The sequence below is a fragment of the Stegodyphus dumicola genome, chromosome 8 (genome assembly GCF_044657685.1).
Source record: "Stegodyphus dumicola isolate Sdum_Otavi_A_Nest chromosome 8, ASM4465768v1".
Lineage (NCBI taxonomy): Eukaryota > Metazoa > Arthropoda > Arachnida > Araneae > Eresidae > Stegodyphus > Stegodyphus dumicola.
Window position 1 is genome coordinate 15,167,620 of NC_140775.1, and position 14,282 is coordinate 15,181,901.

Consider the following 14,282-nt stretch of genomic DNA (forward strand, 5'->3'; position numbering starts at 1 on the left):
TATGCTGAATACAACAGTCGCTATGTATTACATTTTCAGAATTCAATTTACAAATTTAATGATCTTATAGACTTACCAATTTTAGTGGTAACATCTGAACCTTTAATAAGCAAAACTACAGGATTACGATCATCTCTAGTTACAGTCACAGATGCTCCTTTAATACTTAAATTGTAGAAAAGTCGAATTATCTGACCACTGGGTGTGATAGCTTCAACAAGTCTCCCATATTCATCATAACCGTACATGTAGGATTTTCCGGTACTATCGTATTTGCTTCGTAGAAGACCAGTGCTACCATGGTAATCAAACTGAGTTTTGAAATTTGAAGGTGTTGTAAAACTCTGCAACATAGCCATTCTGGACATTTCCAGACGACATTTTCCACCTTGTGTATTTTCAATAGTATTTACCTGAAAAATTAATAAAATATTTATAATAAATGCACTAGAAACTAGAACTATTATTACACATATTGGAAAAATTTAAAAAAAGAAGGTTTAATAGTACAGAAAATGGGAGAGGCTATGATTTGATGCAACTAAGTAGATTCTGTGATAAGGTATAATGAAACTGGTACACTTGTATAATAAATATTTTACTTAAGCTGAAAAATTACTAAAGTTATATAGCTTCACTATACTTTCTTTTTATGGTACTTATTAACTGATATATATCTATCTGGCTTTGCTTTTTTTTTTTTTTTTTTTTTTTTTTTCTTTGTTGATCAAATGCACACATCAAGTGATTTAATGCATGCTAAACCAAAGTTCTTTTATGTTTCTCTCCATCTTAAGTACAAATATTTTACATATACAATTATTCCAGTCTACTATAATTTCATCTACCATCTCAAATTCTTTTTGCAAAACTTATGTTAGCTCCTTACACCAGCAATAAATAAATTGTGATACATGTAACAAATTTTAAGCAAACAAATTTTTAACACATAGTCTTGGATTTTGTCTACAGATAGAAATAAATTGCAATAAATGCTTTTGTTTTATTTATACATAACTTTACTGGATGATAATTAGTGCACTCTCAAAAATGTCTAGTAGTATGCCATCACTATAGAAAAAACCAAATGGCTCCAGTTTTATTAATGGGTAAACCCTACAACCCCATATACAAGATTATTATTAATCATAAAAATCATATTGCAAATATGGATTGTCTAAGTATGTCATAAATATTACAGTAATACCAAACAAAGTTTAATACACAAATGCAAATATTAGTTACCACCTGCAATCACATGGCAAGACTGAACGAGTACAGTCTACTCATGTCAAGAAAGAAACTGGCAACAATAAAAATGTTAATGAGTTATTTAATGATTGAAAATCAATAGCTAAAGTGAAATTTGGCTAAGGAATTAATATGCATGTTGTACTTTACCTATCTATCTATTAAATTTTTGACTCTCTCCTCAGAAAGAAAGGAAAAAAAAAAAGTAGTTAGGAACATATATTTATACATACGTTATTGGTGTAGTCACGCAAAATATAAATCTTGTTTCCAGCAGCATCTGTTACAGTACTTAATTTCCCATAACTTGTGGCTACATTGTAACTAAATGAATAAATTATCCTCCCAGTTATTAGATCCCTTGTAGCTTGATGTTGTCCATGACGGTTGAAAAAGTACTCTTCTTGCACTTCAGGGGCAAAAATACTGTATTTGAGATCTCTACCTGGAACAGGAAGAGAAGCAGAAACTGAACGAATCCTTAAATTCCCTTGATCACTAATATGAAGTTTACCATCAGGGGTAACAGTTATTGCAGATATGCTGTTTAGTTTAGAATTAGTTGCGAGGAAGTGCTCTTCATCGTAGCATGAGCATTTCTCTTCCATGCAGCTGCAATCCGATTCTGCACCCGCAAAATGTATGATGCGACCATCACTGCCAATGACTCTCACTCTATTTATTAATTGGGAATCACTCTCAGCAATATAAAGATCACCATTTGGAGCAAATGTAATACTCTGTGGGGATTCCAAATATATTTCAGAAGATATGTCATTTTTATCTTTCGCCATCTGAGAGGTGCACTGGAGTGGTCGTCCAGCTATCACTTTGAGTCGACGATCAGGAGTGACACGCAACACCATGTGGTCATCCAGGATGTGAAGATGTCCATCTAATGGATTAATAGCTAGTGATGTTGGCCACCTTAGATTTACCTAGGGGGGAAACAATTTAAACTTTACAAAATAAAATTTAATTTATTTATCATAAAAACGGATTTCCTAAGCTTAAGCTTAAACTTTAACTACAAGTTGTCTGAAATTTGAATTATTCAGAAGAAGAAACTTTCTAAGTTAAATTTATTGCTGTACTGGTAAAACTTACATTTAGATTATAGGTCAACACAGCCTCTGATTTATTAATTTCCAATAAACAGCTCAATGTTGATAACTAAAGTTACTTTTAATTTCTTCCTTACAAGAATCTAAGGCCAATTTGTATTTAATTTCAGAATGTATCGGTAACCAATTTAAATAAAAGTTTTAATTTGTTAATAGAACGAACTTTGAAATTTTCAAAACTGAAACTGAGACTTTATTTTATTTCAAAGTAAAGATTTAGTTATATTAGTTAAAAATAGTGAATATTACTTTTTCTTTTTGAATAGTAAACCCTTTCTAAGGTGTTAAGACTTAATCTGAAGTTTTCAAAGTCTAAATTTATTTAAGAAAAAGATATTGCAGTTTTTAATTTTGATAAAATCCTAGACAACATTAGCAGACATTATTGCTAATCAATGATGAATAAGATCATTCATTTATATTTGATATTATGATAAAACTTGTATTAAATTTTTAATTATTATTGAAAACAACATTAGGTTAATCATTTAAAAGTCAGTTAACCTGAGTTTCTTAACTACAGTACTTTTCCAGTTTTGTACCATGAAAATATGATAAGTAAAACCGGTTTCTAATATCTTAGTACACATCAATAGATCAATTTTGAATTCTATATCGTATGCATAGCCAACACCTAGAGCAAAATCTGATAGACATGAAATTTTATCGTAAAATAAATATACAATTTTGATAATATATAGATAATATAGATATATATAATTTTGTTTAAGCAATTAAGCAGTAACATACGTATTAATATTTTGACATATTTTCTCTTAATGCCACTTTATGTTCAAAAAAGAAAAGCAGAAATAAACTTCAGAACTGCTTTTAGAATATCTGTTCTTTTTGAGTTCACTGAATTTCATTCAACAGTAAAGATTTAAGTTTTATGAGTTTGTAATTACTTTTATTTAAGAAGTTATTCATATGATTCTTCATGTTTTTAATTTTTAATGGTGAACATTTTTCCCCCAGCTGCTATATAGCAAACTGAAGTTTAATATTGCAAATTTATTATTATTTTGAAGGGGGAGATTTTTTATTAGCATACAGCTTTTATTAGCATACTCTAGTTTTCTCATTATGTTTCACAATTGGCAACACTCATACTTAATATATAATACATATTTACTCTTTCATTGAGAAATTTATTTATACTGTACATTCATGAATATAATCTCTATTGCAGTATAATTCATTTATGAGGCAAAGCAAACTAAGTTTGAATTTTTACTGTTTTTCTTCTCTTTCCTGTTTCATAAGAATAAATTTGAGTAGAATGGAAATGTCCAAAAACGTATATTAGCAATATATTTTCTTTCCTTTTCAATAAAACAAATTATTTTAAAACTAGTCTAGAGACTAAAATAAATAAGTTGTTATATGAATTTAGACAAAATAATTCAAGCACTTTTCTAGAATATTTACATTTCGATGCACTGGTCGTTAAGTGGTTAACACTGCTGCAAACAGATTATTTGGTGACAATATAATGGTACAAGATATGGATAAGACATGGCAGAAAAACAAATACTTAAAAATAGAGATGAATGAAATTACATAATGCATCTAATAAAGTTTTAAAATGGCATTTTCACCCAATTTTAGTAAAGCTGTTGAATGACTGATAACTGATAAGTATTACAAACACCTTTCAATCTGATTCCATTGAAGTATTGTCTGCTTACAGAAAGAAGCTTTGAAGTCTTTGTTAGATTTTATATGCCTGTTATTAGGGATTAAACCAATAAACAGTGAGAAGAGAAACTTTTCCTTCAAATTATTACTTATTAAAAAAAAAAAAAATAGCACTCTTATTCTCCTCCTTAAAATGTACCATGTGGAGAACATTTAAAAAATTATTTTAAAAAATCTGTACACTGAGACTTGAGATGGTTCCAAGTTTACAAAGAAATTCAAAAGCTTTAAAAACATGTCAAGACTTGAGAAGTATCAGAAAGATAATATATAAAAGATTAAAGAGCAGTACAATTTCTTGCTTTATATCTCCATTTATTTTTAGGTTTGTCCTAAAGCTTTGTACATGCAGTAAGTACTATGACTTTTGCGGTACATTGTTTTATAGGTTTAACCCTTTGACACGCGGTGTGCGCCTTGAAACCACCAATTTTCGAATTTTTTCTCCTCTTCCTTCCGAAATTTTTGAGTTAAAATCAATTGATTACTGATCTTTTACCTCTAAATAACACAAAATGACTACAGAATCATAGATGTTTTAGGTCTTGGTACTTCAAATCGGACGTCTTTTAAAATTCATTTTCAATGAGACAAAATAACTTCCTTTTATTAATATAAAACACTTTAAATTTCAAAAGTTATTCATCGCACATCATGATTTCTACCATAAACAATAAAAAATAGCAATAATTAAACTGCATATATAAAAAAAAACCTCTATATGTATGGCATTTGCTTTGTGGTTTCAGGGCATGACCACTGCGCCACTAGAGCATTGTGCCAAAATGCTTACAATCCTCTAGAGGCTCGGTGATCGCACCTTGAAACCACTGGCATTTGCTTGCTTTTCAAACAGGAATGTTTATTTCTACCCGGATATAGATAAGGGGTTTTGAAATCACAGTTATTTTATTACTAAACAATACATGCACCTGCCCAGTAAAAAGGTCTTTCTTTTCCAGAGACTTTTCTCTGACCTCAACACACTTGCTCCCCAAGCTAGTACTGTAATTTTATAAATTATTTCCTGTGGTTTAAATTTAATGTAAATATACTTTGCTGTAATTAAAAATAGAAATCGCGTAAAGTTTTATTTAAATTAAAAATATTTTCTGAATATTTTGAGACGAAATACAAATAAAATAAGTATGAATGGAAACGGATGATCCGTACCAAAGCCAAAAATACCAAGCCCCCTCCCCATTAACATAAAAAAAAAACACAAATTTCATGTGCCAGATGAAAAGAAACTAAATAATGTTGAACATATACCAGTGAAATTTAGATCCAATCAGTGTACACACACTTGTAGCACAAGGAAGAAACATCATAGAAGAAGATACATGTGTGAAACGTGCAATGTGGGTCTATGCATGTACCAAAAAGGCAAAACATGCTTTAAACAGTGTCACAAAAAATATTTGTTCTTTGCAATTAAAAAAAAAAAAAAAAAAAAAAAAAAAAAAAAACACTGAGTCTTTTTTTTTTATCCTTATTTTACTGAGTTTTTTAAATCCATGTAGCCAAATGTCCTTATGATGTAAGAACTTATACTTCCACAGCTATAGAAAAATTACATAAATGTTTACTTTTTAATTTTTTCTGACTATTTAGTTTGTAAAAAAATGTAAAAAATACATACCGGGTGGCCATAATTAAACTGACAGTGCTCACAGTGTTCTGTAGCGCGATCTATTTGCAAGAATGCCGTCACATTTTGTAGGAAGATTAAACAGGACGGGGGACGAAGGATTCCGTGAAAAAACAAATTAGTTCCAAAAGTCACCGCTAGGGGAATATTTGGCACTGTGTAATAGAAAATAGAGTGTTAACAAATGCAAATCAATACGGAATAAAATTACCTTTCATTATGCACATTTTCTGATTTAGTTCAAGTGCAATAGAGCAACACTTTTAAAAAAGCGTAAAATCTACATAAACACTGATAAAGTCTCGTGATCTGCAATATCACATACGCTGAGCAGAAGAAGAAGTTCTTTATTTAAATTTCACGCTACATCCATTCACACAGTGCCAGCTGCTTGAGTTTTAAAAGGCAATGTGTTATGTTTTGAATCAATCGGATTGAAAGTTTATGCGCAATGTCTCCTTCTTTAGTCGAGCGTGCGTTACTAGTCAAATTCTTTTACCTCAACCAATGCAAAGCATCAGCCGCTCTTCGTGCTTTTAGAATGCACAAAAAAATGCGTAAAGGTAACGGTCCCGTGTCAGTTAATGCAGTGCTTTGCAACCTTTTCTCACCTGCAACGCACAAAAAATCTTTCTGGAATTTCGTGGCACACCAAAGAGTTCCAAGTTATCAAGGAAATGCCGAAAAAATTCAAATGCTGACACACTTACAATCACATACACAACCACACAACAGTGAAATATATAAAAACATTTAAAATAGACATTATTAAGGAAAAAATTGTCATTGTGTATTAAATACATGATAAAAAATTGCAAAATGTCAAATACATGTATTTGATTGCGGCACACCTATATCCTACTCATGGCACACCGGTTGCAGAGCACTGAGTTAATGGGCTAAAAGCAATGGTTGTGACATTTGAGAAAACAGGTTCTCTGAAGGTTCAGTCAGGCAGAGGACGAAAACCTGTACCACAGGATACAATCGAAGCAGTTGCCATGGCAATTTTCAACAGAGACCAGACAATATTACTGCCACCTCTAGAGCTTGTGGAGTAGCTCGGAATATGGATATACCTTGCAGTACGGTATGGAAAATCTTACGAAAGATTGGGTGTGGGTTCACAGCAGAATTTATCGTAGGTTCATTCTTCTATGAGAACAAAACCCCGACAGGACAGGAAACCTGTTCTGTTACCGGAGAGAAATATCGCCACATGTTGAGCAGCTTTGTCATTCCGGCACTTCAGCAAAGACAATGCCTGGGAGAAATCATTTTCATGCAAGATGGAGCCCCTCCACACTTTGCTGTATGGATGCAACAGATGCTACGACAAAATTCACAACAGAAAGAGGCATTAGCCGCTATTTTCCAACTGCATGGCCACCTCAGTCGCCTGATCTTACCCCATGTGACTTCTGGCTATGGGGTTACCTTAAGTCAAAGGTCTGTCAAGGAGAGGTCCAGGTCCTGGCTACGTTGAAGGATAACATATCACGGACTGTATGGGAGATTCCTGCAGACACATTACTTTCTGCTGTTGTGCATACTGTGCACAGAATGCAATATGTGGTCCACAACAACAGCAGCCACATTGAACCTCATTTGAATGCAAAATAAAAGGTAATTTCCGTATTGATTTGCATTTGCTAACACTCTATTTTCTATTATACAGCGCCAAATATTCCCCTAGTGGTGACTTTTGGAACTAATTTTTTTCATGGAATCCTTCATCCCTCGTCTTGTTTAATCTTCCTACAAAATGTGGCGTCATTCTCGCAAATAGATCGTGCTACAGAACACTGTGAGCACTGTCAGTTTAATTATGGCCACCCGGTATATTATGCAATTCTTACATGCATTTTTTTTTTTAATTCGTAAATTTCGTCATTTATTGGAAAGGCGTGCGGAAAAAGGTAAGTTTTTTTTCCCTACTACCTAGGAAAGTTTCAAAGTCCTAGACACGTGGTGGTTTCACAGTACGACCACCACCCACAAAACAATGGGCAAGAGTAAATTTTTTTAAATTCATATATTATTTGTCTCAAGGATCATAATATTCAATTTCTAGAGTTTTTAGTTAAAAAAAATTATTAAAATAATATCGTGCATGTCAAAGGGTTAAAGGTTTATCAGTATGTAATTACACATATTTTAAGGAAAATTACTATGTCACAAAAAAATTCAAAATCGCGTATTAACCGTACCTGCTGAATACCATCAACAATCTATTGCATCCTTTTGGCACTTAAATATATTTTCAATGTCAAGAGCTTGATAGAACCCTTTTTTTTAAATTTATTTTTTATTTTTATTTATTATTTTTTATTTCTGAAGTGTAGTGTTCGGTAACTGCATACAAAAGCACATCAGATTATTATTTTATGTAGATTTCCTGCTAAATAAGACACCATCTGAACTCTCTTAAATCAATTCCCAGTTTTTAATCTAATATACTTTACTGGTTATTGCTGTAAAACTTCCGTCATAAACATTTCATTGTTCAATAATTAATTGGAAAACTCACCATTTTTTTGGCACTTACAATATGCTTTGAAATAATTAATTGTTTCTATTTTATTTCCCAGCAAATCTAGCAAATGCATGACACAAAACACGGTAAAAATTAACAAGACAAGAAATGTCCTGATAATTTTTCATGCAGTTATTAAAATAAATCACACAATGTAGATGTGCTTGCTCTAAATGGTCTAATTTTAGCTCTAACTGCTCTAAAAATAAATTGCAGGGGGAAAATTTTTTTCATCACCATTGTTCCTTTCTAAAATAAATAAATAAATAATCAAAAATAGAAAAAATTACGAAGGAGGGGGAAAAAGAGACAAATAATAATCTAATATTTCCAAGATTACTCTGAAACAGTTTCTATGGTTGTTGGATGCTAGCAGGAATCAGGATGACAGGTGATGGTTTTAGTGACGTATCAGTAGGTATTGGCTAACACACAAGTAAGGAAAAATTAAATGATGATTGCAATTGATTAATATTTTTCTTCACAGATTTAATATACCTGAGATAAACTAACAGTTCTTCCACAAGGTACTGGTTTCCAATGGCTTTTATGATAATAATCTCCAATAATTGTATGAATAAGGCCAAATTTATCCACCATTCTAATATTTGTACCATCAGCAACATAAATTTCATTTTCAGCAGATATTGCAATACCTAAAATTCATAAAACAGTAGTATAAATTCATAGACAAAATATTTAATAATAATTAAAGTAATTATGTCATGTCTTGATGCAAACAGCCATTAGTTTACCTTTAGGATAAGCCAGTCTAGCTAAGGTTGCTAGCCTCCCATCACCGCATGTCAACTTATCTCCAGGAAGACATTTCTCACCACTTCCTACGACAACTTCTAGATTGTCTTGGATGTTAGTAACCTCTTCTTTCATTCTTAAAATCTGATGTTTTTCTGGATCAGATATGTATAATCTTCCATCGACTGGACCTACAGCTAGATGGTATCTATATGCAACCTGTGCAGTACTATTAAAAAAAAAATTTTTTTAATATCTTGTTGGTTAAAATAATTCAGTTTATATTTTAAATAACTAAGATTAACCATAAAAAGCAGAATATTCTCAGATTGTGACTGGGATTTACTGAACACTCATTGCAGAATACATGAAAGTGAGCAAAATGCACACCAGCTACCCAGGATATTCTGCATTTTTCAAAAGTAAACGCACACACACACACACACAAAAAAAAAAAAAAAGGGGGGGGGCGGAGGTTGAAAGACATGTGGCATTGAAAAGGTTCATGACATGCAAATTCCCTTAAAGATATAAGAGTCCATTTCATAGCTTTTATTGTAGAAGTTATTCATTCTCACAGGTACAACATGGGAAATATGGAAATTTTAATTTAATTGGTATATTTAATTTTGAGACATATCCCATACAGTTCTGTGCAACATTAGTTGGGAAACACTTCAACACAACTTTCGTGTATTACAATTTTTGATAGAATATGAGGCAATAAAAATCACATTAAAAATAATGTGTTGATTACCCATACACTTTAATTTTAAGGCTAAATTGCAAATCAAGACAACTTAGGCTCTGAATTTTCAAGAAGGAAAATTTCCCATATTGTTGCACAAATAGCAGTTCTTGCATAGTGTAATTCCATCTCACTTTAGACTGCATAAAATCTAAAATATTATAAACATGAAATCAATGAAAGGTTATGTGTGTAAGTAGATTATCCAAGATATAATTTTAGATGATAGGTTGGGATCCTATTGTCTATTGAAGATAGTGAAGAAATCAACAAAAATGAAACAATAACTAAATTAATGACCTAAGAATATTATTAAATTTGTGAAAGCCTGCAAGGTTTAGGCATAATTATGAAGTGATTATTTCTATATTACCAAAATGCAAATATTTTTGTATTTAGAAATAAATAAATTCCATATGTAACTGATTAAAAAATAACTTTTTCTGGGTATTTCTCATGTGAACATCTCAGTATATAAAAAGGCTTAAGCTATGTTGAATAGCGAAATTAATTATCTGATACCAACTAAATTGGGTTTACTAATATTTGGAGTTTAATTTCAAAATAGCCATAACAACTGGAAAAAGAGATGTTGGTGGATCTTTAGCAGGTTTGTAATGCATGGATGGTGTTAGAAACATGCTTTGTAAATTAAAATAAAACTAGAAATGCTAATAAAAATTATCAATTGGATATACACTGAAGAGCTAAAGCATTATGACCACCTACTCAGTAACACATGGCCCACCAGCGGCCGAGCAGTAAAGTTGCTGAACACTGGTAGTTTGGTCCTGGGTTCAAATCCCGCAAACCGGCTGGCTGCATGGGCGTTTTCATGGTTTTCCCTATGTATAACGTGTATACGAGCCAGTTTCCCTTAGAAAGTCCTCCACGAATGCATTCCTCCCCTTAGGCAGATAGCCCTCGAGGCTTTGCCATAATCACACACACAGTAACACATGTGTGACCTTTCGCTTTCAAAATAGATGCAACTCACCTTGGTCTGGATGCCAAAAGTTCTTGGTAGATGACTGAAGACAAATTGTATCAACTCTCGGGTTTGCATGACCGCTGCTTACGGTACAGGTTGTACCCAAGCAGTGGTGATGCAAAGCTGAGATATTTGGACATAGTGGTGTTTGAGCTCTGAGTTGTCGCTCCATGACATCCCAAATGTGCTCTATAGGGTTAAGATTCAGTGAGTTAGGTGGCCAGGACTTTAATAGAAATTCATCCTCATGCCACATTTCGAGCTTTGTGATATTGGGTGTTGTACTGTTGGAAGATTCCACTTTTAGTTGGGAGGATAGAAACCATGTAAGGAGACAACTAATCCACAACTATGTTCAAATAGACCTCAGCTTTCATGGTCTGTTCTACCATAATTAAGGGTCCCGGAGCTGCTCATGAGAATGTTCCCGAAAGCATAACACCACTAACAACAACCTACTGTACATGGGCGGAGCAACTGTTTGGCTGGAAGATGGCATACCTTGACACGACCATCGACATGATGAATAAGAAATCATGATTCATCCAACCAGGCAAGTGTCTTCCACATAACCATGGTCTGGTCTTGAGATTCCCAAACCCACTGTAGGCGTTGTTGACAGTGATGCTTGGTCAACAGAGGTACACAAGTGGGACTTGTGCTACACAGTGTCTCATATCTAACAGTGCCTGCTGAACTCTGTGTTCTAAAACACTTGCACTTGGACCTGCACTGTATTGGGCTATCAGCTAAGCCACTGTTAGGTGCTGACTTTGCTGTATCAAGCGAGACAGTCTCCAATGTCCTTTTTCATTGGTGACACGTAGATATCCAAAACATTGGAGTCTAGTGCTGATTTTACCATCATTTATCTACTCTGCATAAATACTAACAATGGCAGATCATGGACGACCTACCAGTCATGCAGTTTTCGAGATACTCGTTCCAAGTCTTCCAGCCATTGCAATCTGCTCTCCGTCAAATTTGCTTATATCAGCAACCTTTGACATCACTCACAAAAGCATGTGCAAGAATGATTCCTTACCTTCTCCAGCAGCAGTTAAATAACACTCCCACTTAATCGCATGCCCTGCACAATCCAGATGAGTTCATTGAAAAATGTTGGGATGGTCATAATGTTTTTGCTCATCAGTGTGTAAGTAAATTACATTTAAAATTTTTTCAGTCAGTTTAAAATAAAATAATATGAAAGGTAGCCATGAATATTCTTAGATATATAATTAAAATAAAATTAAGCCAAAGGGCACTAATTACATTAAAAACAGTCACCACCAACATATCACTTTGAAGGCTTCCAGAGTGATAATGGCACTCTATAATTATCCAGACCTGCAAATACTACTTTTGAATTGCTCAGTTCATGAAGCAGTTACAGATTAATTAACCATTTCTTTGCTCAATAAATTTCAAATGTATTTTTTGGTCATAAAATTTGAAAGAAAACTGCATTTTTAGATAAATTATATGCAAAAATTCATTCATATTTCAAAAATAAAGTATACATATAGACAGAAAAATTATAATTACCCTATAATGCTAGCTTTATTTCACATATTTGAGTAGTAAGCTTATTTTACATAAAGGACTTCTATTATGCTGGCTTTAGTTAGTTTTTACATAGCTTTACACTGCATATTTATAATACATCTGGAGATTTTAGCTATTATTAATTTTAGCTAAAATTTTTTCTTAGTAAATTCAATTTTAAAACAAGGAACGGTGCAGGAAGAATATTTTTAATGTACTTGTAAGACAAGGAACAGGAAAAAATAAATTAAATAAATAAAACATGCAAATTACAATAAAGATGTTTCCCTAAAAATTCAGTACCCCCCTCAAAAGAAACTGATTAATTTCTTCTTACAGTCAGGTAATGCCATCTAGAAACAGAAAAGATAAACTACAATAAGTAATACCGTGTAGTCAAAAACTAAAACTTTGGAAATGAAAATGGCCATACCACATACGGGCAAAACAACTAAGCAAAAAATGGCTGTTCATGTGACATACACGTAAAACCGTTAAGCAGTTAAATATGAAAATGAATTAAAGGTCTTATGTTTTGTAAAATAATAGCACTCTGAGAACTGGGCACTTGTAAGGACACATAGAATATAGTTTGTTCCCAATCAGGTGAGAAGGGATAAGTGTGTAAGTGGGTGTCTACCTTTAAAAAAAAGGGGGGGAATCTGTTTACTACAGAATGATGGGGAAAATTACTGTTACAAAACATCAGCATAAAGCAAAATTGTCATTGAAAAACACAAAAGAGAAAAAAATGATATAGGATAACAACAATGATAAAAGATGATGCTATGGTATTTGGGAGTTCTTAGCTCCTTCATTTCTTATGTAGCTTATTCTTCTGTTATTGATAGTCTATTCTTTTTCTTTTGAAAACTTATTTAATTTATATAAACAAATGAACTTATTTTTCAGATTAAGCCTGCTTCAAAAACAGAAGTAAATTGTTAATAGTATTTTCTGTTGATAATAATAAGGGATATTCGCAATTATTGTGAGTTTTTTTTTTTTTTTTTTTTAATGGCTTTCAGATTAACTGTGATTTGAGTTAATTGTGGACATCATTCTTGGTATTACTCTGGTTATTTGGGAGCTCACTGTAGAAATTTAGGTTCTTTTTATGCAGTGGTGACTTTTGTCCTGTTGCATGGTTTATAATGATATATGATAATTAACACAAGCCCAAAATTTTGAAAAGACTGGTAAGCACATTTTTATAGTAAATAAATATAGAAGATTATCTTGAAAAGTATTATTGTGTATTTGTTAAATTTAATTAAATATTGAAGTACTTCTCTAACCCCAATAGAATCAATATTTTATTCTTTACAACATTATACAGTACAAAGTCTTTAATCCAGACTCGCTGGGACTTCGTCCATTCTGGATTAGGGGTTTTTCCGGATTATAGATCATCAATTTAAATCTGGTAAGATGGCATGCAGAAATTATACAATTAAAAATATGAAACCGTAATTTATGAAATAAAGAGCAATTATGATCTAAAGGTTATCAAAATTTACAAAAAGAAAAAAGCTTATATTTATTTGTTTACTTTATTAAACATTTCTTTCAATGTAAGTTGGTTTAAGTTGTTTTGTTTTATGTGCTAATACTTTCTCTTTAATTCTATAAACAGACATAATTTCTTGTTCAGTTACGAAGTTCCGCTGTTCGAGTCCTGTAATTGCTGTGCCGAGGATACTGACTAACTTGTCAATTGAAATTTTTTTGTTTTCACTATCCTGTCACTTTCTTCATGTCTTTATCCATTTTTTGCAGCAATTCCACTTTTTGTTTGATGGACATTGAAACATGCTTTCGCCTTGTAGATCCTTTGGTAGCTCCAGAATCGGAAACTCTTTTTGACACAATCGAAAGTTCAAGCTTACTTTTTATAAAATTGCTCTAACAGTCTGCAAAAAAATAATAAGCTGGATCAAATTAGAAGATTAAGGAACAATGCAATCTGTAACATT

The 14,282-nt window shown here is 32.3% G+C and overlaps 1 protein-coding gene across 3 annotated transcripts in view; it reads right to left on the reverse strand.

The window, feature by feature from the left end:
* LOC118182352 (teneurin-m-like) overlaps positions 1–14,282 on the reverse strand; it is an 828,075-nt gene that overhangs the window by 23,374 nt on the left and 790,419 nt on the right. For all 3 annotated transcript variants that reach the window (XM_085821598.1, XM_085821597.1, XM_085821599.1), the window contains 4 exons: positions 9,019–9,248; positions 8,762–8,919; positions 1,485–2,189; positions 77–413 (listed from right to left, as the gene is read on the reverse strand). In XM_085821598.1, the coding sequence (XP_085677724.1) occupies positions 77–413; positions 1,485–2,189; positions 8,762–8,919; positions 9,019–9,248 (1,430 nt within the window). The remainder of the gene's footprint in view (positions 1–76; positions 414–1,484; positions 2,190–8,761; positions 8,920–9,018; positions 9,249–14,282) is intronic.